The sequence below is a fragment of the Trichoderma asperellum genome, chromosome 6 (genome assembly GCF_020647865.1).
Source record: "Trichoderma asperellum chromosome 6, complete sequence".
Lineage (NCBI taxonomy): Eukaryota > Fungi > Ascomycota > Sordariomycetes > Hypocreales > Hypocreaceae > Trichoderma > Trichoderma asperellum.
In genome coordinates this window covers 3,020,473-3,045,883 of record NC_089420.1, presented here as the reverse complement: position 1 = coordinate 3,045,883, position 25,411 = coordinate 3,020,473, and the positions used below count along the sequence as shown (strand labels likewise).

At 50.6% G+C, this 25,411-nt stretch overlaps 8 protein-coding genes across 8 annotated transcripts; 1 reads left to right on the top strand and 7 right to left on the bottom strand.

Moving 5' to 3' along the window:
• Nucleotides 1-611: 611 nt before the first annotated feature.
• MT2 (Sphingolipid C9-methyltransferase 2) lies at nt 612-2,548 on the bottom strand (the record flags this gene model as incomplete). Its single annotated transcript, XM_066128962.1, has 4 exons — nt 612-830; nt 888-1,639; nt 1,718-2,204; nt 2,432-2,548. 4 exons carry the CDS (start codon nt 2,546-2,548, stop codon nt 612-614), a joined length of 1,575 nt encoding a protein of 524 aa, XP_065985088.1.
• A 2,829-nt stretch (nt 2,549-5,377) lies between these two features.
• TrAFT101_010428 (uncharacterized protein) lies at nt 5,378-5,888 on the bottom strand (the record flags this gene model as incomplete). Its single annotated transcript, XM_066128961.1, has 3 exons — nt 5,378-5,453; nt 5,642-5,698; nt 5,764-5,888. The coding sequence occupies 3 exons, from the start codon at nt 5,886-5,888 to the stop codon at nt 5,378-5,380; spliced, it is 258 nt and encodes an 85-aa protein (XP_065985087.1).
• Nucleotides 5,889-10,964: 5,076 nt separating this feature from the next.
• TrAFT101_010427 (uncharacterized protein) lies at nt 10,965-11,273 on the bottom strand (the record flags this gene model as incomplete). The annotated part of the gene is made up of 2 exons (XM_066128960.1): nt 10,965-11,139; nt 11,251-11,273. The coding sequence occupies 2 exons, from the start codon at nt 11,271-11,273 to the stop codon at nt 10,965-10,967; spliced, it is 198 nt and encodes a 65-aa protein (XP_065985086.1).
• Nucleotides 11,274-15,502: 4,229 nt separating this feature from the next.
• On the bottom strand, nt 15,503-16,000 carry TrAFT101_010426 (uncharacterized protein; the record flags this gene model as incomplete). Its single annotated transcript, XM_024908915.2, has 1 exon — nt 15,503-16,000. The coding sequence occupies one exon, from the start codon at nt 15,998-16,000 to the stop codon at nt 15,503-15,505; it is 498 nt and encodes a 165-aa protein (XP_024756222.1).
• A 34-nt stretch (nt 16,001-16,034) lies between these two features.
• TrAFT101_010425 (uncharacterized protein) lies at nt 16,035-16,400 on the bottom strand (the record flags this gene model as incomplete). Its single annotated transcript, XM_066128959.1, has 1 exon — nt 16,035-16,400. The coding sequence occupies one exon, from the start codon at nt 16,398-16,400 to the stop codon at nt 16,035-16,037; it is 366 nt and encodes a 121-aa protein (XP_065985085.1).
• A 651-nt stretch (nt 16,401-17,051) lies between these two features.
• On the bottom strand, nt 17,052-17,319 carry TrAFT101_010424 (uncharacterized protein; the record flags this gene model as incomplete). Its single annotated transcript, XM_066128958.1, has 2 exons — nt 17,052-17,114; nt 17,173-17,319. The coding sequence occupies 2 exons, from the start codon at nt 17,317-17,319 to the stop codon at nt 17,052-17,054; spliced, it is 210 nt and encodes a 69-aa protein (XP_065985084.1).
• Nucleotides 17,320-18,121: 802 nt separating this feature from the next.
• On the top strand, nt 18,122-21,234 carry TrAFT101_010423 (uncharacterized protein). Its single transcript, XM_066128957.1, has 2 exons — nt 18,122-18,581; nt 18,661-21,234. Exons 1-2 carry the CDS (start codon nt 18,336-18,338, stop codon nt 20,797-20,799), a joined length of 2,385 nt encoding a protein of 794 aa, XP_065985083.1. The 5' UTR covers nt 18,122-18,335; the 3' UTR covers nt 20,800-21,234.
• Nucleotides 21,235-21,271: 37 nt separating this feature from the next.
• TrAFT101_010422 (uncharacterized protein) lies at nt 21,272-25,139 on the bottom strand. The gene has a single exon (XM_024908914.2). It carries the CDS (start codon nt 24,703-24,705, stop codon nt 21,508-21,510), a length of 3,198 nt encoding a protein of 1,065 aa, XP_024756219.1. The 5' UTR covers nt 24,706-25,139; the 3' UTR covers nt 21,272-21,507.
• Between the last annotated feature and the right edge of the window lie 272 nt (nt 25,140-25,411).

Sequence of the window (25,411 nt, the reverse complement as noted above, 5' to 3'; positions counted from 1 at the left end):
GACGTGAGCGACGGGCGCGTCTCCAAGCTCCGAGACGTCATGTGAATCAGCCCGCGCAAGACGTATCCCAACTCAGCCAGCAACTTGCTCGTCGTACACAGAACCACATTTGTTCACATACACTTGCCATGTATGATGATGCATACACGTCACTTAAAGCGGCAATTCGTTCAAATGCAAAAGCTGACTAACGTCTAACAAGCTAGGCAACATTTTTTTCTTTTTCTTTTTCGTATCAGAATCATTCTATTCATATCCATCCCTGCAGAACTCATAAACACCATACGGCGAAATCTAAAAGTTTGCAATTTTCTTTTTCAATACCCTTGAATAGCCTAGACATACCATTATTTTATCCGTTTTGTCCCATAGCCATTCATAATCAAAGAGGTCATGTCGTGACTGTCATTAGAACAACTGCTCGCCCAACCTGAACCAGTCTCATACGAACCAGCAGATATTCTCTAGCTCTAAATGAAAAGGGAAATGGCTCCAAGACACCATTACCGTCACCCAATGACAAAAATTTCAATGCATCTGTCCAAAAGAGAAAACCAGCTGTTTGAAGGTTCGGTCTATAGAGAGACAATCATCACCATTTCTCCATCCATCTAGGAGGTGAAGGCGGTGGAGGAGATGACGTTGTTCTTAGCGCCCCACGACTTGATGTCAGCCTCAGAGTTGTCGTAAGCTCCAGACAGGGCGAACTGGCTGGGTATGCCCTCAACTCGGTGAGTAGAGTTGATGTTCTTCACCAGCACAATCTGGAAGCAGGTGGCAGAGCCCTGTCGAGAGATGATGGTAGAGTAGGCCAAGAAGTACTCCCAAATCTGTCACCGGCATTAGTATCAGCAAAATCTTTGTTGTAATTGATAGTCAAGACTTACGCGGAACCATCGCTTGCCATACTTGGCCTCAACCTTGTCACGGTTGCCCATCCAGTTGCGGTACCATTTCCAGAGGGTAGAAGAGTAGTGAACACCAATGGTATCAACGTTCTTGACCTCAAAGCCAGCACCCTCCAGCTTGTCAATGACCCAGCCAAGAGGAGTGGAAGCATCAGCACCAGGGAAGATGTACTTGTTCATGAACAGACCCCAGATAAGATCCTCGTACTGCCATGCCTTTCGGAGACCAGCAATCTGCAGGAAGAAGACACCATCGTCATCAAGCATGTTGTAGACCTGGGTAATGAAGCTTCCAAAGTGGCGGACACCGACGTGCTCAGCCATCTCAAGACAGGTGATCTTGTTGTAGCGGCCCTCGGGGACGGGAATATCACGGTAATCCATACAGAGAATCTTGCTTTGCTCCTCGGGAACGCCAACCTTGCGCATGGCGCTGTTGCCCCAGGCAGTCTGGTTGCGACCAAGAGTAATACCGGTAACCTTGGCGCCATAGTTTTCGCTGGCGAATCGGGCGAGGGTGCCCCAGCCACAGCCAATATCCAGCAGTCTCTCATCCTTCTTGAGCTCAATCTTCTCGCAGACAACGGTCAACTTGTTGTCCTGGAGCTGCTCGAGGGTCTCCTCAGAGTTGATGTCAGAGATGATACCAGAGGTGTAGATCATGCGAGGGCCGAGGAACCAGCCGTAGAAGTCATCACCACGGTCATAGTGGTCTCGAACCTGCTCCTCATCTGTGTGGCGGGGAAAGACATGTTAGCACATGTATACCATTTGTTTGTCTTTGTCATTTGTGTACGAGTGAGTCTTACCCTGGGAACGAGTGTGCATGATGAGCTCGGGAATCATGCCCAGCAAGAAGTACTTGATCAAGCTGATGGTGAAGCGGAAGCTAGCCCAGTCGTGACGGTACTCGAGGACCTCGAGGCAGTCGCCCTTGAAGTCGACGTCACCGTCAAAGTACATCTCGTGGAAGGTCTCCATGGGGATCTTGTTGGTGCCATGGTACTTGAGACGGTCGGCCTCCTTCTTGAACTCGAGGTAGTACTCAACGGGACGGCCGGGGTACTTGGCCTTTGTGGTTTTGCGGGGGGAGATGGCGGAGACAACAAGCCACCAGCCGGCCAGGATGGGAAGATCAAAGAGGATGGCAAAGAAGATGAAGGTCTTGAGGCCACCGCCAACCTTCCACTTCAGCCAGAAGGGAACGCCAAACAGGATGGAGAACAGGATCTTATTGTTGAAAGAGTCGGAGCCTGGTCCATCAGCTGGGAGGGGAGCATTCTTGATGGAGGGGTACTGGATGTACGGACAATCAATCAGCTCACTGGTTCTTGATCTCCAAAACAGGGTAGTAGTCTGCGGCGATGGGAGAGGCTCCAGATGAATTGTATACAGAGTGAAGAGCGCAGAATGCAGCAGCAGCAGCAGCAGCAAGCAATCCTTGTCTTCCTCTACATACACCTTAGGTGAGAGCTTCACCAATCGCAGAGCAGAGCAGAACACGTAATGCAGCCAAAACGTACCTTGGTGGTGCGGACACCGCAGTCCTCGTCCTTCTCAAAGGTAGGGGCAGTGGGCTTGGGAGTCTCAATGAACTCGAACTCGCTCTCACTGCCCGTCACACTCGTGGGCTTGGACATCTTGACGACGTTTGCTGCCAAAACCAATTGGCGATGAAAAACGGTCAAGAAGGGGTTGTGTTGGTGACAGAGTTGCAAAGCAGAGGCAGAAGCAGAAAGGACTTCTGGCCAGATGCTCGGTTGGCCCCAAGAGCGGTGGAGCAAAAGGGCAGAAAAAAGGGCCAGCAGCGGTGGGGATGTTGCTCTATCTCCTCCACTCGAACCGGCGCCGCTTCCAATTGGGATCTGCTCTCACAATCTGGCTTCCGTATCGCAGCTCTTTTTTTCGTCTCGAGGGAGGGGAAAAAGCCCGTTGTTTGAGCTGGCTGGCCTAGCGGAGGGGCGGTGAGGGGCAGCGGCGGCGCAGCGGTTTGCGTGGCGCGGGCTGCCGAGGAACAGCAGCCGCTGTGTTCACAGCGCAGCTGGCGCCACAGACGCGACCAGCTCACCTCGAATCAAAAGAGCAGCTCCGCATGAACCCCTCAGTGCGCTGCGCAGTTAGTTGCTGGCTGAGACGTGCTCGCTAAGAGCACCAGCTACTGCTGCTAGCATGTGCAATCCACTCTCGCCCCTTTTTGCTCGTCTCTCCATACGTCTCTCCACGATATCACGATATACCAAGCTCTCCTTTGTGGCTGTGTGCTGTGCTGTGCATGTCCATTGCAGGCTGTGACGCTGGCGAACCACGCAATGAACGTGCATGCAGCAATGGGTGTCTAATTCGCTGCAAGGTTCCAGCTCCTCGCCGGGCTCTTACGCCGAACGCAACGAACGCAGCCACGAGCAGGATGCCCCTTTGAGTTAGGTTATCCGTCCTTATCAGGCCACTTGCTCGCCGATAAGCATCTGGAAACGATCACGTCAACCGCCCACCTCACTTGGCCGTACCATTGTAGAATCATGAAAATAAAAGAGAGAGAGACCAGCTCCCTGTAATGGCCAGAGAGTCACGGGGTTACGGACACATGGTCTACACTCATCGCAGCGCGCCCTTTCAGAGTTTTGACCCAGGACGAGAACCCGTCTCTACAGGCTCGCCGCCACTTGTATGCCTTCAGTAGGGATGTACCTACTTATACCAACTGTATAAGGTAGGCCAGTACCATGCTGTGAGTACAACATTGAACTTGCCCATCTACCCAGATGCTACCCATCAAGGTCCACCAGCAGCTCCTTTCTTCTTGTTTAGTTCATCCCACACTGACGCCCGTGGTAGGATCTTAGGAGAAACCATCTTATTTTCTTTCTCGTGACCCTCTTGTCAACGGATTTTATCCGTTGATATACAGTCACCAAGCTACTACCAATTGGTAAACCCTGCTCGGCAAGTCTGAAACCGCAAGGGGGTTTTTTTTTTTCTTTTTTTTTTTTTTTTTTTTTTTTTTTTTTGCTATTGGCACTCCTACCTTGTTCTCGTACCGATACACTGGTAGACGAAAAAAGAGAGCACGAGGAGGAGAAAATTGGGTGGTAATGGCGTCAGCTTTCAAAACCTCTCTCCCGTCAAGAGAGGTTGTGTGTGTCACGAGGCTCTTTCTAACCTGGTAAACTCCATTCTATGTGAGTAAGCCTGCCTATTTCCGAATGGTTCTTCCCTCAGGGATCGGATATTGAGCAGCTCATCGAGAGATGGAGAATTCGGGATACGATATCAATGCACACCTCCCTCTGTTGTAAAGCAAAGAGGGTTATCCCACTGTAAATATCCGTTTTGAGGCAACGGAACATCCCCTCGAACATGTATTTTTTTTCTCTTGGTTCGGCTGACATACGAACACGCATTTTCTAAACCCCCAGTCACATCACCCCCAATCAGGGTAGCATCACGAACTGCTTGAACTGTGGCGAGGCAACCCGCCTTTAAGGAATAGCAAGGTTCAAAATTCGGAGAGGTCTTGTGATGGAAGGGGTGCACCCCCCGGTGAGACCACCAGGATTCCTTTTATTTTGTGGTGAAATCCCCCATTCAGCCGATTATCGCCAGCCAACCATATCCAAGAATCCTCGTTGATACCGCCCGGTTCCCAGTTGCCGCCCGGAGTCGGCCGCATCCTGTCAGATTTCTGCACAGACACTCGCTATCTGGGGCACTAGTGAGCATTGTGTCAATGCATAAAGGCTTGCCCAATATTCAGATGTCAAAAGATATAGATAACGGCACTAGGATTCTGTCATCCAGGGCTAGGATTCATACACCTGAAGATCCTTTCTGAAACCCTCTCATCCCCGGATTCCGGGTATTGAGGCTCCCAGGAAAGCTGGCAAGTGGGTTATCATGCTCCGCTCTTTTATGCACACCGTTGCATCCCAGAAGCGTTGACTCTGCCGACAGCAAGGAGGGGGTACTTCAACCCCTCTCCCAGGGGCACGGCTCCGACTGCATCAGCAAAGCAAAGCACGGCATAGGACTCCGTACTATCAAGGTGTATGTCCTTCCGCCTCACCAAGCCTTGTATGAAGCGAATATCACCTTGTAACAAACCCGAAAAAGGCAAATTTTGCGCTGGCCTCGAGCAGCAGAGGTCAGCTTCTTCGGATCCGGGCATCGGTTTTGGTGTTTTAGCCATAAGAGCTGAAAAATGACTCCATATTAAGTAGCTGCTCAATAATAAAGTCACAGGATCTATGATAATAACGGTAGTTGATTCGATATCAAAAGCAAGCTGAAATTTGTGTAGATTTGTAATCACCTGATATATCACTTTGCTGCAGGGGAGCCTGGCTGGCCATTGAAGTAGCAAGGCCTGACTGCCCAGCAGCGTATCATGCTGAACAGAGATATTCAAAATGTGAATCTAGCGATCTGCCTTCGGTGTATTTCCTTGCCTGGGCATCATTTCCCTTTTTGATCTAGTCACAGGTTCCCCGGATAACATTCTCGGAGTCCTCGTGTTGTCTTTTCACTTGGCCGAGAGTCCCAAGTATCCTGCAAATAAATCCCAATTAGCATAGTTACTTCATGCAAGGCCGTGTTAACCTCTTTTCCCGTATTACCCTCTTATCCACGGATTGTGTTGAACATTCAGCAATCCTATAATTGATAATTGACGTCTGCCGGCCCAAGAGCTCGCGTTCGGCAAGTAACTGCATGGGTGTAAGAGCTCCATGACTTACCCTCTCCCCAGCTTGTTTTTTTTCCCCCATCCCTCCTCTTCTTTTCCTTGTATCTTGCTATCTACTTTGTAAGTCCTAGGTCATGCTGACTAAATGCGAGGGACTAGCATGGCATTGCGAACCAAGAAATGAGGCCAAATTTCGAGACACAATAAGACACTAGCAGATGATCGATAGTAACATGAGCCACTTTTGATAGACTCGGATAGTGCGGGGAAATATCGTGAGGAGCCGAATCCCAGGGCATGCGTAGGAAAGTATCTTCTTATTTACAGGTGGACTGATTCAACAAGCGTCGCCGGTATAGTATGAGAGCTAGTTGAACGTGGTGGCGAGAAGCGAGCAAAAACCATGTATAGCAGTTCAAAGTAGTAATAAGATAAGCACCAGTCCAGGAGATTTTCCCACGTCGCGCGCGCTCCGGGCGATTACGTAGCCCCCGGGAGACGAGGGACGGGACGGGACTCTTTATTTGGAAACACTTGAGTGGCGGCTCGCAAGAAGGCTATTGGCAGCACTATCTTACTACCCTTGCCTGCCGCTGTCGTCTATTAGTCGCGCTTGTGTAACTCTGAAACAAGGCGGTCGCCAGCGGTAAATAGGCGAATTGCTTGAGGACGGCTTCATACTGTTGGGGCAACGATATATTGCTAAACAAGGATGAGCAGTCTCATTACCTACTTGTGGGAGGATATTAGCCAAATCCTATAAACCAAGCCGCTTAAATCAAAGTAGCAATACATAGATTTCATGCCTCTTCAAGGCATAAAGACAACCAAATCATGGCCCTCCACATTGGGCGGTGAAACCAAGCCTGGGGAATATTTACGTATGGTATCAACCTACAAGTGTAGTTCGATCAGTCCTCAGCCAACATTAAGCTTTCGGAGTAGACTTGCAGTATCGGGCAAGTGAGAGTATCTTCGGCTGTCCTACTCCAATTACGGGATCGTAATATTGTGAAGCCGCCGCTCTTTTTGGTTTTTGAGCCATTTTCTCTAATACCAAAAGAAAATCGAGGCGGACCAACTGTCCCGTGCGGCGGTATGAGCTGGCTAGGCCTATCAGTCTCAACCAATAATGTTGCGCCAGAGAGGAAATATTAAGAGTTCGGCATCAAGTCGACATACTTGTACAACATTCGACCGCGCCTGATCTGGCCCAAATTAGGGAGGGCGTGAGATGAGTAACCCAGGCCGGGGGATGCTGTAGCATTGGGGAATGTATGCAGCATGGGTAAGTGCGGTGCGGCTCGGGCTATGACAAGTACGCACTGGTACAGCCGCGCATAAGGACGGTCGCTCACGTCAAATGCATGTAAGATTGTCGATGGATTAGTGATGCAATGAGACCTGATGATGAGTTTTTACCACGGCGGCTCTCATCACCGAAACCCCACATAGCTTGTATCCCTGCATCGAAGTTGGCCTTCGCATAACATACTATATTTAAAAATTTGCCGATTGCTTGCTTTGCTGAGACATCGTCAGTAGCCTCACTCGTTTGAGCAGCCCAGCAAGTTGCCTTATTGCAAGGCTTTCCTAACGTCACAATGTTCGGCTGGATCGTTTAGAGCCTTACTCCTTCAATCCACGAAGTTCTCTAGCTATTTGAACCCTCCTCATGATTCTTCTTGGCCCCTGTTTTTTAGTGTTCTGATGCATTATTTTCGTTGGTACTATCATTTGCCAGAGCGGTTCGTTAACCCTGATCCTTTGTGATCTGGCTAGAAAATAGAACGAGGGGTTATATGATTAAGAAAGCTGAGCCATGGTGGCGTCAGGGGTATTTCCCCTGGAGCAGGAGCATTCAATCCAATTCTCAAGCACTGCTTGTACAAGCGTACAAAGTCAATTATTTAATAGACATATTATAAATGATCGAGAGAGCTATGATGTTGGAAACTGCCGCAGACATATCCGCAAATTACCCATGCAAGCTAGGATCGCACAAGCTGCTGAAATCAACTATGATTAGAAGATCTGTGTCAGCATACCATACAAGACAAGGCTGGGGTATCGGCAAGACGATGTCCCCCGCAGGCAAGACACGCCGCCCATCTTTACCAATTAAAAATTTCTTGGTAAGAGTTTGTAAGTTGGCTGTATTCCTGTGCCTTTTTCAAGTTTAAAGCAGAAGTAGCGTCGTCTGTGGTGAGAGCTTTAAATGTGGTTCGAGAAGACAGCATTAATGACGGCCAGCAGTTGATAAGCTCAGCCATCCCGGAACCCCCAGAATAATGCAACCAGGGCCTACGTCTCCACACAGGTCTTTGCCGTAACTATGTTCATGAGGCTCTAGAAGCAGTTAGCAACAGAAAGTGTTGGTAGAAAACGCTAAGGAAAATATTGAGACCGATCATGGGGTCCATAGGGGCGGAGTCAGCATAACATAAGAAGTACATACACGATTGCAACCGCTGCCGGTAAGACTGTACGCTCAATACCACTATTAGCACGTGCAGGTAATTTGATTATACGTACAAGCCCTAGGCCGGCATGGTAGCACCCATGTGCTCGTCAATATATTGGCCAGCAAGAGGCGCGGAACCATGGTGTAAGAGCGAGAATAGTGTAAAGTTAGGAGAGGAACCAATCTCTCGCTCTACCCACACTGAAAACGGCACTTCGGGATCCGGAGATCTGCTCTTACGGCGGCAGCGGCGGCGGCAGCAACCCTGGCGACAGCCGTAACGGCAGGTGGGTGTGCATCCTCGCTAAGTGAACTGGGGCTATGGTCAGCACCTTAGCCTTGTCTTGTTTTTGGGTTGTTTGGGGGTGTTCTGATCGAATGGTTGGCGATGCTTCAGTCGTATCTCGCTCCGACATGTGAAATAAACGAGCAGTACGACTGACATGGGCAAAGTGCGTCAAAGCAGAGGAACGACTCTCTGCATGTAGGCGTATTGTCGGCCTTTGCCGCTTTCGTTGCCCCAAACATGTCTTTTTTTTTTTGCTAGCCATATTCCTCTGAATACTATAGTAGCTGAGAGCGAAAGATCTGAGTTGGTATTCCACGCCTTTTAGACCTGTTTATGCTCGTGAGATGTGGAGGGCGTTTGTGTGCCGGTACCAGTGGTCCTGTATGGCGGAGACAGGATGATCCTTGTTTAGATGGCCGAGTCATCAATAGCTCGTCCAATCACATAACATAAAGCATTAAATGCGTATTTTGATGACGGACACGAGTTCTAGAAGCATGCCACAAATCCGTTCTGGCCAGAGACATTCGCTGATTCAATCATCGGTAGGATGCTGTCTGAACTCGGAAGCTCGGGTATCTGGGTATTGTTATGATTTCATGCTTGGAAATCTCAGCCCTGCGAAAAAAGGTAGCTCCGTTGGCTAGTGTTACTTTTGATGTTTATGCCTCGATTTTCGCGCCGGTGTTAGCATCGCGGCATCGTGGTAATACCATAGATCAACGCAACGCCCGCATTCATTGGCAGTCCAGAGAATGATCAGAGGAGGCGCAGGGGTTCGGGTAGCTGACGATGTGCGTCTCGCATCAGCGCGCGTTGACCCTGCACTAAGACAGGCACAGCATCGGAATGGGAATTGGCGATGCAAACTGGCTTTCTCTGCTGGTCCCGACAACACGGCCCAGAAAGCCACCCGCAGGCTCTAGTACCAGCTTGTCGTAGTTTGATCACAAGCCTCGTCACCTTCGCACCTAGGCTGGTATTGGCGTGTCCAAGAATAAGCACGAAGCAGAGATTGCGAGGGTGCGAGAGCCCCCAGCCGTCGTGCATGCTCAGGTGTCTGGATTCCAAGCTACCGAGTCAGGACATCAATTCGTTGTTTGGGCTTTGAGTCATCAATCGGCCAAGCGAGGATGGTCCATGGGAACGGAAGTCGCCCTTCCGCACGCTACATTCATTATACTACAAGTATATTGAGATTTAGATAGGTAGTACCTACTATACTAGTACAGGTATATGGCTCAAATACCTCGCAGCAGTTGCCTCATTTTTCGCTTAATTGAGCAGCCTTCCGTTTTTGATATGTTGCTACTGCCATTGTTGTGCGACACCTAAGACCTATTGGTAAAGTAGAAATAAGTAGTCGTTCAGGGCATTGACTGGACCCCAATACCTACCAAATACTTCGTAGCTCACCAGCCTTCGTGTCTCAGACGCTATTAAAAGCGCATGCCAAGCCAAGTGATCTGGCAGCTGCGGCCGCTGAAAAGCACACCCATCAGGCTGTGTCGTCATCAGAGTCATTGCTTGGCCACAGCCGGACCACCGGCGACTCTCCTCCGATCTTCGACTTCCCACCGTGTTGGCTTCTCATCTCTGAACTTCTGACTTCTGATTTCTGATTTTCTGCTCTGGATTCTGGGCTGTCTGTATCCTGCAGTTTTTGCAGCCGCTTCCCCATCTTCGATCCTTCTTTTTCCTTCCTTCTATCCTGCTTCTGCGCCACCCGTCTTTTTCTCCTCCCAGCCCTTCTGCAGCATCGCTTCTAGAAGGACGACAATCGGCTGTGGGTGTGAATCATGCAATACGACGACGGTTCCGCCGTTGAAATGGGGTCGCTTTTTGCGGAGGGGCGTTGTTGCGGTCCCGTTGGCTTGCTGAGATGCCCGAAGCCCGCAAAAATCCACCGGGAACATGCCTAGTAGTAGTATCGACTATCCGAACCGAGCGCGAGAATCGAAACTCTCCAGCCCTGGATAAGCACAGCTGAAGGCAAAGCCTGTTCCGGCCTCTCCCAAATAGGAGAAAGATGAGAAGAGACAAAGGCATTGGCTCACACAGTATCAGAGCACTTTTCCAGGTATATACTCCATGTCGTACGGTCATATTATGCCCGGATCCGTTAGATGCCACACGAACCGCTACCTCTACCTCAATTGGGTTAATCGCGGACAGGCAGCGACTACGTCTAGAAAGAAACACGCTTCATGCTAACTAAAGCGCATTACTCAATGGCCAATAGATCTACTCCGTACCGAGTACAATCGCAACCCCTGATGTTTCGCAATGGTAGGCGGCCGCGAGAACTATTGACTAGACCTTTTTGCTTTCCTTGGGATAGCCTGATGGAGCCCGATCCGTGCTATTCCCCAACCTCACCGAGCGTTCCCCGGCTCGGCAAGACAAGGTTTACTCCAGTGCCCGTCTCGCTAAAGCTTTGTTGCGGCGCCTCTGCTCCATGTTCTTCAGCCGGCTTTCGGTCGGGCTGCCCGTGGAATGTTCGGAATATGGATGAATGGCGTTTTGAACCGGCCGCGCTCTCGTACTAGGCTGTCCAGGAGCGTTAACCGACTGCATGGCATCCCATTGGCTGACGATGGAGTCTGCAGATCCAATTACTTTTTAGCTACCACCACCCAGCATCGCCCGAGGTAGGCGAGCCACAGCCAGTGCCGCGGTGCCCTCTCCCCATTCTTGAGCAGACCATTCGGCATAAGCTATCCCTTCTTGGTCTATCGATGGCGACCCGAGCCTTCCCAGTTTGGCCAGCCCGGTGAGGCGATTTGCTTCATGCGTCCTTGCTGATTAGCTCGGGATCGCTTTGTGGCTATGAAATCTAAGGATTTTGGCATTGATGACAAGTTCCTCCTACGAACGTGACCCAATGTGTAAAGCTTCTTGTACTCACCACGGCGCCACACCGTCAACCATCTCGGTCTATGAGTGGCGGACGTATATGCAGCTAGTCTACAGGACCTGCTTTGGCCAGACGTGCCGCCGTCTGTCAGAAATCGAGGGGCATCTAAAAGGCGCCCAAGTGAGAGAGTGTGTCTTTATCGAGCGCCAGACACAAAGGGGCCTCCCGAAAAGAGGGGAGCACAAGGAGGGGTGGTGACTAGATCCCCTTTTGTCACATCACGAGCATCACCCAATGTATGTGCAATATGCACTGATACCTCTTGATATACGCATTTGGCAACAGCGTTTTGAGCTGAGCACCCTTATCAAAAGGGCTGCTGCCAACCCTGTCTCTAGCTCGGAATAATCCTCCTACCCCAGCATAATCAACCACAGACCCGGATCCGCGTCTCCCTCCAGGCATCTATATTCCTAATTTCCCATTTACCAAGTGGTTTCAAAGGCCAGGCGGTACGTCACAGAGGCGTGGACTCAACCCCGAAAAGACGCCATAATGGAGGGGCGTGTGATTCCGAGAATCTCCCATGCTCACATCACACTACTTTTTTTGCCTCTCTCGGCCTCGATTGCGCTCGTCTGTTCTCGCTCGCTCTCTCGCGCTGATTCATTCCTCTCACATACACCTACACACACACACACACACACACACACACACACACACACACAGCCATACCCACACGCCGCGCCACACAGAGATACAGTTACCAGGGACCCGGTTGTCTACACCGGTGCTCACTATACCGAAGCCAGCATGGATTAGACATCGAGTTCCATCACTCTCTTCTTTTCTCATTGCTTCATTACACTCCTCTCACCTATCGCACTCCCAATCCACTCTAAGCCCTGCTCCTAGTCATGCTCCTGGTCACTTGCTTCGGGGGGGCCTCTTATGTTTTCAGCCCTACTGCTACTTCCTGCAAGTGGAGCTGGACAGATTGCTGTGCTCCGTAAGAGCTACTGTTATTAGCATACGTAAACAGACATGCTGTCTATCGTTCATACAAGCGCCCCGGCATGTGCTCATGTGCCCTGCCTACAACCTTTCCGTCTACATACCCTGTCTTTCAGATTCCCATTTGTCGTTATTAAGGGCCACTGGTTGTTCTGTATTCCTTTTGAAAACTTTAATAAAGCCAGTCAAATCCCAAGTTCTCCCAGACAAAGCCGCCAACACGTCTCTCGCTATATGTGCTGCTAGCCCATTGGATGCTTCTGTTTTGTTCTTTTGCCCCCACAAACAATCTTCTAAGCATCTTCTGAAACGTTCCCCATCTACTTAATTGTTCAAAACATCTCTTCTGTGTACTCCCTACGCAGGCTGCTATAATCTTTTGGAACTAGAAAGGCGAATTTGCGAGCCAGCTAAAAACCAAAGACCTATCATATCATATTCTTTTTTTTTTTCTTTTTCTTTTTTTCTTTTTTTTTATCAAGATGAAAATCTTCTCCGAGACACACCTACATCAAGTCATACCACCAACTTCGCCTCTGTCATCACACGGGCCAATAGAAGGGGATGCTCGTATATCCTATGACTATGGGACACTCCCCCCCGGCATCCTGTCCTTGTCGAATAAGAAATGCGCTCATGCCGTGACGCATGGTTGCCCGTTTCTTGCTGACTCCAACGGCTCCCTCTGCACGGCGTGCGCCTACGCCGTCGCCAACGGCCAGCCATGTTCCTAATGTGGTGTTAACGGTGGCCCTCTTACCGGCAAAGTTCTCATTACGACATGGCAGAGCGAGGGAGAGAAGCTTTCTCGTGGCTGTGCATGTGTAACAGAATTGTCTGTTAGTATGGAGGGCCATTGAGCGGGCCCTAGTGGGACTGACATGAAAGGAAGCAAAACGGTTAATCCCGAAGACCATTAAATCGCTGCCGAGACATGCGCTGGACCACAAACCCGACTTGATTATGTCCACCTTGGGGACCCCTCTGCCAAGGCCTGTCTAAAAAAACACGCATGGGTGCATGAACTCAGAGGAATACGGCGTGAGGAGCGCTCCACGGGCAAAGAGGGGTGATTTACGACAACATCTGGGGAAGATGTAAATCCCAGCCAGTGGATTACCTATGCTTTTTCCTGCCTTCTATTAGCACCTCCGCTGGCATACTCTCTCTGGCCCCGGTCTCTTACTCAAGCCTTTCTCCTTCTTTCGTTCATTCCTTCTTTCTCTCTTTACTTGCTGGTTTTTCTTTTAGTTGGAATATATGGATATCTTAGATGTACTAAAGGTCTTGACGCAATTTTTAGACTTGCGTGCGCCTTGCAAAAGGCACATAGTGGAGGAATTCGGGTACCTATTGAGGGGCATACGATGAAGGGGATACGATGCAATTACGATGGATACAGAACCAGACGGACCCCCTTATATTTTCTTTTACTTCATGCCTTTTCTTCGTCTGCGATTCTCAATTACGAGGCCACAAATACAGGACAGGTTGGAAGACTTCAGCCCCATTGCCAGACGCGAGCAAGGGGAGTAATGACGAAACGGCCGGTAGCGTTTTTTTCTTTCTCTTTTAACCTAGCTTTTTGTGTTGCGTGGGAAATGAATTTTATTTGATGGTGTAATATATAGATACAGATTGATTGCTATAGAATAGTTCATGATAATGATATTCTGTTTATACAGATGGGCTCCTTGACTGTGTCCCACTCCCTTACTTGTTGATTTAAAGCCCCTATACCGAGACATCTTGGTAATGCAGCATCGCTTTTGTTTTCGTGTCATACTTAAGAGAGTCATATCAATATTAACGTGCCTAGAACCCCACGTGTGCGTTGAATCACTCGTATCTCTATGGATCCCTTACCAACTGACTCATGCTAGCTTTTCTTCACAGTGAAGTGATTTTGAAATTGCCATGCTCTTACCAGGAATCTTCGAGCCATAGGCAACGGCGAAAGGATAATCCCCTGTATGGAAAATGTTTTTTTCACTTATGGAAAGCGGAGTAGTGGAGTTTAAGTTCATACTTGCAGTAGCAAACAATATGGGGGAGGAAATTTCGTCTAAGCCCCTCCCCCTGTATTCTTTGGAGAAGTTCCCAGGCTGTCAAAATTCAAGTCCCCTCTTTTTTTTTTCTTCTGTGCTCATTCCTTGCATGAATTTCGTTTTGGGATTATTTAATGTATTTAATATTCAACGGTGGTGAGAAAAGTAACAACCGTCGGATTTTAAAGAGGGCCACCCACAATGAATAGTACTAGAATGGGTTAAAAACGGTAAAAACGGCAAAAGCGGATGAAGGGGCAAAAAAAAAAAAAAAATCTAAAATCATTATCTAAAAGGGGGTGAGATAACTGTCGCCTTTGGCGGCCGTTTATATATTATAAAAAAAAAAAATACAGAAGCAACATTTTGAGTGGTCGGTATAGCCGGCTGCACTTTTCTCCCCACTCCCCTTCCCCTTTCAAAGTCTAAATGTCCTCCTTGGGGTGAGGAAAGGAAACTTGTCCTTTTTCGTTTGGAGTGCTTAATCTCGGTTTAATTTACGTTGAGCTCTCTTATGAACTGATGCCTATTATATAGCAATATATTGGTGGAAGTGATGGACACTAGAGATGGCGTGGTGTTTTGTTACCTCGGGTACAATATCTTAGCAGGTTTCGCAATCGCTACAAGAAACACCATGCCGCATTAGTTTACCATGTAATAAGCAATCAAACCGACTAAAACTTTCACATGCCTCCTATCCTCTTTAAGGAGGTAGAACCCAAGAAGGGAGAATGCATACAACGCTAGCTTATGGCTGTCACCTTCTACAATTACAGTTTAACCTAATCACTTTTACGATTTGACAACAGTAGCACAAGGTTATCATGACATGTGGGATTTATATTGAAATGCAAAGGTATCAAAATGCTTTTTGTTCATGTCTCGTCCCAAAAAGACGGCCCGGCCAAGGCCGATCCCAAAAGAAAAAAAAAAGCGTTCGTCGCAGTCAGGCCACCAAAAAGGCCTTGCTGCATTCATGCGCCCATCTGGTGCTTCGACAACTGTTCGTCAAGAAGCACCAGCCCGCTCATCCAGAGCGTAGAAGTGAAGTCCAAAAAACACCGGGTATCGACCCAACTTAATCGTAATCTATTCACCTTGTATCCGCCAATTTAAAAAAAGACACCAAACGTCCTTCCCCATAGAATAAATTTCTTTTGTAAGATAACGAGTGACAGAATAGAATATTTAAAAATTGTGGAGCTTTTGAGCTCCGAGTAGAAAAGCAAGCTGCGAGCTTAGAAGACCAGGGCAAAGGCAGCAGCCACGGCGGCAACGATGGAGCCGGACTGGACCATCTTGGCGGCGCCGCTGGTGGGAACGGTGGGAGAGGTAGTGCCAGCAGGAGGAGCACCAGCACCAGAGGGGCCGGTGGGCAGAGAGCCAGAGCCAGTGCCAACGGGAACGCTGACAATGGTGGTAGGAGCAGCGGTGCCGACGGGGTTGGTGCCAGCGGCAGTGGCAGAGGTGCTGTTGGAGACAGTCCAGATGGGGTAGTGGGTGGAAGTCGGGGCAACAGTGGTCTCAACGGCCGAGGTGGTGGGAGCAGCAGAGGTGGTAACAGCCTCGCTGGTGGTCGCAGGAGCGGTAGGAGTGCGGTAAGGGCAGTTCGTGACAGTCTCAGGGCACTGAGTGACGGTCATGGTTGAGGTTGTCGTGGAAGTCAGAGTGGAGGTGCTCTGAGCAACGGCAACGGCAGCGCCGGCGGCAAGAGTGAAGAGAGTAGAGAACTGCATTTTGGCGGTTTGAGGATTTGATTCGTAAAATTGATTACTGAAAGAAGGCGTTGGGCAAAAGAGCACCGGGCTGATACGCGTAAATTGGTTGGTAAGAGAGGGTGGGTTTGCTTGAAGCAGTGTCGTCAAGACAGCTTGTAGTTGGATTTAAAGAGAGTGTGGTGAGTGATGAGAAGGGAAAGAGAAAATCGCCAAGAGAGCGGGAGGGGGCCTGATTCCCTTTTGTCTTGATTGTCTGCAGGCTGGAAATCTCTGACAGTTCCACCAGGCAGCGGCCACGTAGGAAGCCAATGGATCCAACGGAGCCTGGGCGCGACCGGTGTGCCTGGGATGGCGCAGACCATTGAGCGGCATGTGGATTTTGCTCAGTGAGCTGGCGGGCTGGCGCATTCAGGCACATGCTGTGATTGGACACGGCCAAGAATCAAAGACCCGATGGTGGACCGTGAGCCAGCATCTCACTGGCCATCTGGCGGTACCTTGCATAAATGGCCTCCGGAAGCGCATCCTAGATCCATTGACCCTCCTTTCCGCTGGGCTATTCTGACATCCGCGAGCCGGGATTGGCCATGTGCTGAGCTCGATATGCTTCTTTCGCAGCGCTGGACTGATGCAACCTCAGCAGCTATTTTGAGAGTATTACTCCGAGCAGGGCGCAGAGAAAAGTTTTTTTTTCTTCTTCTTCGCCCTCATTTGAGGCTTTTCTCCCATTGGAGCCCAATCCTTGAAGCTCGACACAGTGTGCGTGTATGCTGCTGTCGCACATAATCCCTCATCCGCCTGGGCCTTGCCCTCTGCTCTCACGAAATTGGCTTTGGGCTAGCAGCCGTGGCCAGGGACGTCGTTTGCGCGTTTCAGGCTCACGTCGCCCCGAACCTATGCAGGGAATTAAGGGCGACCTCATTTCGACCCCTAATCTTTAGGTTTGCCGACCCCTGGCCTCAGCCCTTTGCGCGCGCCTCGAACCAAACAACGGCGGCGCCAAAGACGAGGCCAGACCGCGGACAGATTGAAATTGAGGGTTTCCAGGCCGTTCGTCCCCCACAGGCAATTAGAATTTGCTCCCCCGCCCGCTGAGGCCGTGTTGTAAGACGGTCGACGAGCCTTGTTGATACTGTGTTGGACGGTTAGTCTCTGCGGAGAGCGGCCAACACGAGGCTGACTCAACGAACTTGGGTGGCTGACTCGGACCTGTCGAGCTTCTGCCAAGGCACAGGAGCTTTGGGCTCAAGACGCCACCCGATTGAGAAATTTTCGTTTGGTGGAGGCCCTGCATGGCAAGCTTGTGGTGGCGGCGCGCGATGTCTGCGGTGCTCCATAATTTTCAGGCCTCAAAGCGGTGTGTTTTGTCCAAGTTTATTTCCATTAAAGCCTCAGGCACGGATTACTAAGGCCATTGTATCTTTGCTTCGGCAGCATTACTCGCGGTGCTAGGCTAGGCCTAAGGAACCTACAGTAGCGGCAGATTCAGCAGCAGTAGGTAGTATTAATAGCAGCAGCATGCCATAAATAGAAGCGCTGCTCTTTTACCAGAGACGGAAGCAGTGGCAGAAGTACAGTATGTAGTTTAGTTCTGCTATAAGCAAGAGGAAACCGACGACTATGCTGTGTTGTTTCTTGTTTCTCTTCTGATGCAAGGCGGCGTGTTTATCTGCTCTATCAGCCGCAATTACTCCGCAGCAATGCTTCAAGGTGGTTGTTTTACTGTTAGGTAGCTTCTTGTTAGTCGCCAACTATTGTTTCGTTCTGTTTCAACCCCGATGCCTTCATTAACCCTCTTTCAACTGCGCGCTGCACTAGCTTGCTCCCAACACAGCTGAAAACAATAATCATAATAATTGAATACGAAGAAAAAAGAAACCAGCCTTGGAAAGACATGTCCAAATAGGTCATGGCACCAAAAGTTCGACATGGTGATGGTGCCAGACGCGCCCAGTCCGAGGCCCAAAACGAAGCTGCAATTTACAGGTCCCTTGCAGGGCAAATTACGGCCCGGTTTAGCGCTGTCCATCACAGTTTCCCGCTGGAATCGACCCCTTTTTGCCCGCCACAGCGCTCTCGATCCAGCGGCGGCGGCTGCAGTACTAGAACCATGGCAGAACCCCGCCCCCACAAGCTTGCGACTGCAACTGTAGCTTCTCCTGTGATGCTCCACAGCCATCCTGCCAGTGCTCTGTCTGTCCCATCGTAACGGCTGATGCATCTTGTACCAGCATCAGCATCAACCCCTCTGCCTGCATCTGTACTCTGAATCAACCATTCCTTCGCTTAACGTCTCTGTAGCCGCTTTTTCCTTTCAGCGTTTGCGTGCCTGTTTTTGCTGAGCACATGCATCATGGCGTCCTACTCGACCGATCCCGCGCTGTACATCTACACCTCCCTGACTGCGGGCTCCTCACACATCGTCACCGCGACATCGCGACTCGAAACGATCCTGCGCGCCAACCGCGTCCCGTTCAAGGCCATCGATATCGCCACCGATGAAAAGGCGCGCATGCTCTGGGGCCGCCGTGCCGGCAAAGATGAGAACGGCAGAGCGAGGAAGTTCCCAGCGCTGGTGCAGGAGGGGCTGGTTTTAGGGGTAGGCGGCATTATTTCTCTGCCTCTGCTTTTGCCTTGTCGTGCTTTTGCAGCTGTTGTATCTAACCGCGAGACTATAGGATATCGTGGAGATCGAAGAGTGGAACGAGTATGGCGAGCTGAAGCAGCACGTCAAGATTTACTATGACGAAAGCACGATTCCCGATATCGCGCACAAATACCCAGAGCCGGTCAAGAAGAAGAAGACAGTCAAGAAGTCTGCGGTTGCCAAGGCCGCCGCTGCGGCTGCCAGCGAATCCAAGGCTGCTGCTGATACAGCTGCCGCTGCGCCTCCCCCTCCCCCTGGACCAGTCCCCGAGCCCAAGGTTGGTTCAACCCCGAGGGCTAGCGTTGATACTGTGCGATCTGTCGCCGATGAAGCCGCGGCAAAGGCTAAGGAGCTTCGCCTGAACGCTCTTCGGGAGAAGGTGCACGGAAAGAAGGCAGAGGAGTCGAAAGAAGAGGCAAAGGAGGAGAAGCCAGAAGCGAGCGAAGAGATCAAGGAGCCAGCAGAGGAATCAGCCAAGGTCGAAGAGACCAAGGTAGAGGAGACTAAAGAACCAGAGGCTGAAAAGAAAGAGGAGCCAATCAAGGCCGAAGATACCAAAGTAGAGGAGACTAAAATCGAGGAGCCCAAGGTTGATGAGACCAAGGTAGAGACTACAGAGCCAGAAGCTGAGAAGCAAGAGGAATCAGCCATGGTGGTTGAAGAGACCAAGGCTGAAGAGACTAAAGAACCAGAGGCTGAGAAGAAAGAGGAACCAGCCAAAGTCGAAGAGCCCAAAGTCGAAGAGCCCAAAGTCGAAGAGCCCAAGGTTGAAGAGCCCAAGGTTGAAGAGCCCAAGGTTGAAGAGCCCAAGGTTGAAGAGCCCAAGGTTGAAGAACCCAAGGCAGAGGAGACCAAGGCAGAGGAGACTGTAAAACCAGGGGTTGAGAAAAAAGAAGGGGCTGAGAAAGAGGAGGAGCAAGCCAAAGAGGAGCCCCCTAGCAAAGACGAAGCAGAGGTCAAGGAAGACAAGGCTAAGAAGCCTGAGATTGAGGACAAGAAGGCTGAGGATAAGATTGAGGGAGAAAAAGCCAAGGAGGTTGAGCCTGACACAAAGGAGGCGGAAGTAGGAGCTGAGGATCAAGATGAAGTGTCTGAGCACGAGGCACGCGAAGAACTCGAAAAGGTCAAGGAAGAGGACGAAGAAGATGCCGAAAACAACCACAGTAATGATAACGATACCGACTATGCCGATGAGAAGAAGAAGGCAGAGCCAGAGGAAGTGGAGGAACAGACAAACGAGAAGGGTGAGCATATATCTGAAGAGGGAGGCGTCACTGCTTCACAACCCGCCCCGGAACCCGCCCCAGACGCGTCCGCCAAATCGGACGAAAATGCTAAGAAGTCGACCAGGGATGAGAAGAGCAAAAATAAAGATTCTTCGCCTTCTCCTGCTTCTAAAGAGAACAAAGCGCGAGACCAGGGTAAAGAAAAGACGAAGCCTCAAGCCAAAGCGTCAGCTCTAGCTTCGTCAACAAGAAAGCCCGCTGCATCTCCATCTTCGGCCAAGAAGCCCGCCGCCTCCTCTTCCTTATCCTCTTCACCATCCGTCAGAAAGGTTTCCGCCTCTTCTTCAGCAACAAAATCTACTTCTTCTTCGGCAGCGAGATCCGCGTCAACAGTGAGATCTTCGTCAACGGCGAGATCAACCTCGACGACGAGGACTCCCTCTGCAGCAAGATCAACTTCAACAACCAGAACTCCCTCAACAGCAAGATCTACTTCGACAACAAGAACCACTTCAACGGCGAGATCCACGTCAACAACAAGGTCAACTACAGCAGCGAGGTCAACTTCGACAACAAGAACGCCCACTACAAGATCAACGTCAACAACTAGAACACCTTCAGTAGCGCGGTCAACGTCAACCACAAGAACACCCACTACAAGGTCGACCTCAACAACGCGAACCCCCTCCGCGGCAAGATCTACTTCGACAACAAGAAAGGTGTCTTCATCTACTGCTGCCCCGTCCTCACCTTCAGTAACAAGAAAACCAACTATCACTTCAACAACCCGCTCTTCGTCATCAACAAGGACCTCTACACTTTCCTCGTCAGCCAAGAAACCTGCTTCTTCAACATCGCTTGCCTCAAGACCAAAAGAGCAGAGTAAAGACAAAGAAGGGGATAAGCCGAAAGATGGAGGATCTTCCGAGCCAGCTGCTTCATAGCAAGAGAGTTGCTGACTTTTTTTTTTTTCTTCTTCTCCTTGTGTCTTCAAATTTTCTCGCCCTCTATGCGAATTCCAATTTCCTTTTATCCTTATTTCCTTTATTATATATATATCAATGCTACGTCTAATGGATGGATTCCCTACGAAAAGAGGAAAGAAAGAGCATATACCTATATATGTGCGTGAGGTGATAAACTCCGTACAAGCTCACATGTTGTACGATATCCCGGGAGAGTGCTGCGGCCTGACTAATTAATTTCTTTTTTTTTTTATTTCTTTTTTCTTGCTTTTTATTCAGAAAGGACTACTATTTGTGGTGGATGGGGGTTTTTCCGTCTCTTCCTTTCTTCCTTCTCTCGCTTTTTTCTATTTTTTTTTATTGTACTTTAGCTATATCATATAACATTCTTACAATGCAGTAATTTTTCAGGCCAAAGATTTTTATTGTTTGATTTGGTTTCGCTAAAGTGACGCTTTTGGTTTTGAATTGTACTGATTTTTAAATGTTTTGATTATTTTATCTACCCTGATCAACATATTGACACATGCTCAAACTTTTTGTCTTTTACCCTCCATATATCCAAACCTCCACACATCAATTAATAACTAAATTTCCCCCTTTTCCCTCCTCCCTTTACTGAGACACATATATTTATTAAATAGCACTATAGTAGTAGTAGCGATTCATCTTTTTCCTTCTTCATCTCTACTCCACCCACCCAAACACCTCGCAAACAGCCATGGTGTTCGTCCTCACGCCCACCAACGACACCAAAACGCCCACCAAGTCCATGGCCAGCAGCAACAGCGCCGCCAGCATGAAGCGCGGGCAAAACACCCGATACAGCATGAGATGTCTCCTCAGCCAGCCGGCCCAGCTCATCGTGGCGAGGGCCTCGACGGCAAAGTACGCAATGAAGACGGCCAGCGCGCGGGCCGACTTCTCGAGCACGCCGCGCTGTTTAGGGCCGACCTTCCAGAGCACGACGAGGGGCACGGAGGCTGCGGCGATGATTTGGCCTGCAAAGGTGTTGAGGCCGACGGCGAGAGGGGACCAGGGGTAGCGGATGGAGAAGAGGGGGATGAAGGCGCTGTCCCACTGGATGCTGGAGAGGACTGCCTGGTGGCCGGTCTTGAAGAAGTAGAAGTTGCCCAGGACTGCGAGCATGACGGGGCCGATGGCCTCGGATTTCAGCTGGTTGAGGTCGATGATCTCAACCAGGCAGAGGATCTGCCACATCATGAGGGCCAAGGCTCCCGAGCCCATAGGCTTCGTGAGGAGGATGCACGCAGCGAGTAGGTTGAGCGGTAGGTAGAGGTATCGCGCCCCCATGGCGTTGCCGTATCCGAGAATCGTGACAAGCTGTCCAGTCTTGGCTTGTGTCGACAGAATGGAGATGTTTGGCGGAGCCCAGGCAAACGACGTTGACCCAACAATGAGGGAGAGCGCCAAAATAGTCTGGGCCAAGTAAACCCCGGTTGATTTGAGAGTGCTCTCGGAGAAGCGCTCGGCAAGCCATCCGCCGTTGTTGGCAGAATCAATAGTCCAGTATAAAGCAGACAGGAATAGACTACCGCGGAAAGCGTATCCAATCCACGTAGGTGCTAAGCTCTCATACGATTTCGAAGGTAGGAGGAAGGCCTTGATAACATCCGGCAGGATGATGAAGACAGCAAAGGGGATGACAAGCTGCCAGGGCGCAGACGTAGAGGACGTGACAGACGAGTAGTAAGTCGAAGTGCAGTAGGGCATCTGCTCCTCGCGGCAAAGCTTGGAGTACGACGCAAGACGTCCAATGACGATGAACGTGATTGTGTGGTAGATGGCCATTGTGCGGTCAATCTTGGACTCGATGCGGAACGAGGAGATCAACACAGCCACACCAAAGGTTGCAATGAAGAACAAGAGGATCGAGTCTTCCCAGATGGTGTATGAGTTGGACGCAAACCCGATGGAGTGGCTGAGGGTGAGGATAACGGACAGCCAGCCCCAGAACGTCTTGGGGAGAATGTTGGCCAGTGTCTTGCCGGCAGTAGACAGCGATGAGATGACACCCGTGATCAACAACGTTACAACCAGAGCTGCAAGGCCATCCAATGGCTGCTCACGGTACACCCCCACGGCGACCAAAACCCCCACAACAAAGAGCACTCGAGCATCCGCCAATCCACCCAAAAGCCTCCGGTGGTAACCCTGGTCTGGGTGTTCTTCCTTGTCTTCTTGGTTCAAATTCATAAGCTCCAACCTCCTCTCGGCATAATCGAGTTCGGCATCGTTGGCCACTACGAATTCCTCGTCTGCGGGTTTCGATGCGTACATGACAAGCATCACAAGGCCAACGGCAGTAACGAAGACACCAGCCACCATTCTAGGAACATCGAATCGAGCCCACAGGCCCTTGTAGACCTGGAGAGCCTCATCCTCAAACTTGGTAAAGGCATCATAGGCGTCCTTGTCCTTCAATCCGGCAGCGTTAGCCAATTCCCAGAGAGCAGCGGGAGAGCCCGGCTCGGTTGTCTGATGAATACCACGGGCCTTGAAGTACGACTGTCGGTATCTCTCGATACCAGCAGATGCCAATCGCGAAACAGCAGCAAGGTTCGCCCAGTTGTTGCCCTTTTGGCCCGCAAAGGCCTCCTCAATTGGCTTTCCGAGGTTGTTGTATGGGATGGGGATGCCCAGGAGCAGCGCAAGGGTTGGCACAAGATCAATCTGGTTGACAGGGCGAATCTTGGCAGTAGCCGGTGGAATGGCAAACTCGGACGATGTTCTGCCGAAAAAGGGTCGCTTGGAATACATCCACAGAGCAGCCTCAACCTCATCGTCGCTCTCACCGCCGTGGTCACCTTTTCCGTCCATGCCGTGGTCACCCATGACAATGAGAAGGGTGTCGTCGTCAATGGATCCTGCAACCTTGGCAATAAACTCATTCATCTGCAGCAGCTTGGCAGTCATGGCAGAGTGATCGGGACCATAGCGGTGTCCAGCATGGTCGACGCCCAAGCAGTGGCCAATAAGGAGATCCCACTGTCCATCCTTGGATGACTCCAAAAGCGGAAAGATGTTGTCAATGACTCCGTTATCGACCGTGTGCAGATCCCAGACATTGAAGCTGTCATAGGGCTTGCTGATGTTGGGCTCAAAGTGACCCGGGAACAGAGACCACCAGGTGTCGTCTCCCAGATGGGCAATCTTTTTCCCCGAGTCCCTCAGCTGCATCAGCAAATTGTCCTCGTCAATGGCAGTTCCGGCAAAGTTGCTGCCCGCGTCGATAAACGTCGGCAGCGTCCCCGTCGTCAAGCCCTTCAGCCTCTGGAGCGTCGTCGTCGGCGGGTCGGCAATAAAGGGCCGCAAGAAGGCATTCTGGGGCGTCTTGACGGCCGTATCGTACAGGAAGGGCAGCGAGTTGTGGAACGCGTGCGCCGCGGCCGGATCCTCGGGAATGGTAAAGTCGTAGCGGAGGGCGTCAATCAGAATCACGACAGCGCGGTCAAACTGCTTCGGATGCCAGCACCCCTTTTGCACATCCAGCGCGGCCTGACTGGCTGCCAGGCCCTCGACCGGCGGCGCGGCACAGCTGGACTTGTCCTCCAGCACCAGCCTCGTCAGCAGGAAGCCGCTGGAGAAGAGCCAGAGGCCCACGGCATGGACGGCGAGCAGAAACGTCCAGAAGCCGGTCGTCCACCACCACCGTCTCTCGTACGCCCTTTGTCTCTTCTTGTTGAGCTTGTCGCGCTGCGCCTCGAGGATGGCAGTCTGTTCCTTCTCGGTGGGCAGGCCCTTGGCCACGGCCTCGGCCTCTTGCGCTTCCCTGGCCTCCCGGGCGGCCTTGGCCTTGGCGAATTGCTTTGAAATGGCCTTGAAGTCGAGGCCGTCCGCGGCCTTGGAGCTGCGCGGAGGCATGGCTGGTTGATTATCTGCGAGCCGCAGTCAAGACGCAGGCCATTGGCCTCCTCGGGGCAACTTGTTCAATTGGCTGTAAAGAAGAGCAGAGAGGTGGGGAGTGGCGGGAGAGACACAATTAGAAAAAGGAGAGACGATAGAAATATACAGATCAAGAATGCTTGAATATCAGGAGAAGCAGAAAAAATGAAGCCGCCGAGACGGCCTTTAGGTCGAGCTACGGTGTTCAGCAGAGCCACATTAAGCTGCCTAGCGCAAAGCGGGTTGGCTGAGAGCTGCTGTGGAGCTCGACGAAGAGGAGAGGTGAGTGGTTGAATTCTTCTGCAAGGCCCTGAGACATTTTAAGCTTCCAGAGATTCCGGCAGTGGCCGGCGCTATCAATTGCCTCGCAACCTCCGTGGAAGAACGAGAGAAGGCGGTGACAATTGGATTGGACTGGACTGTTGCAGCCGGGATTGGATTGAAATTTGACATGCCGCGAGATGACGTCTTGCGCAATGGATATTTGAAGACCCGAGCCTAGCTTTTACCGGCAGCTGCGTGACTATGATGCGCCATATCACGCTATTAGAGCAGTCCGCCAAGCTATTTGACAGCGGGCAAGGCAGAGAAAGATGCCTATATCATAATCAGATTGGCGCCTACGGTAGCTGGAAACGACAAAGAGCAAAAAGTAAAAATAATAAAAAAATAAAAATAAAAAATA

Bases quoted from the DNA above. Each gene is read 5' to 3' on its own strand.
- TrAFT101_010423 (XM_066128957.1), top strand. From the start codon at position 18,336: ATGGCGTCCTACTCGACCGATCCCGCGCTGTACATCTACACCTCCCTG. The intron at 18,582-18,660 runs GTAGGCGGCATT...GCGAGACTATAG, and splicing joins AGGAGGGGCTGGTTTTAGGG to GATATCGTGGAGATCGAAGA.
- TrAFT101_010422 (XM_024908914.2), bottom strand. From the start codon at position 24,705: ATGCCTCCGCGCAGCTCCAAGGCCGCGGACGGCCTCGACTTCAAGGCC.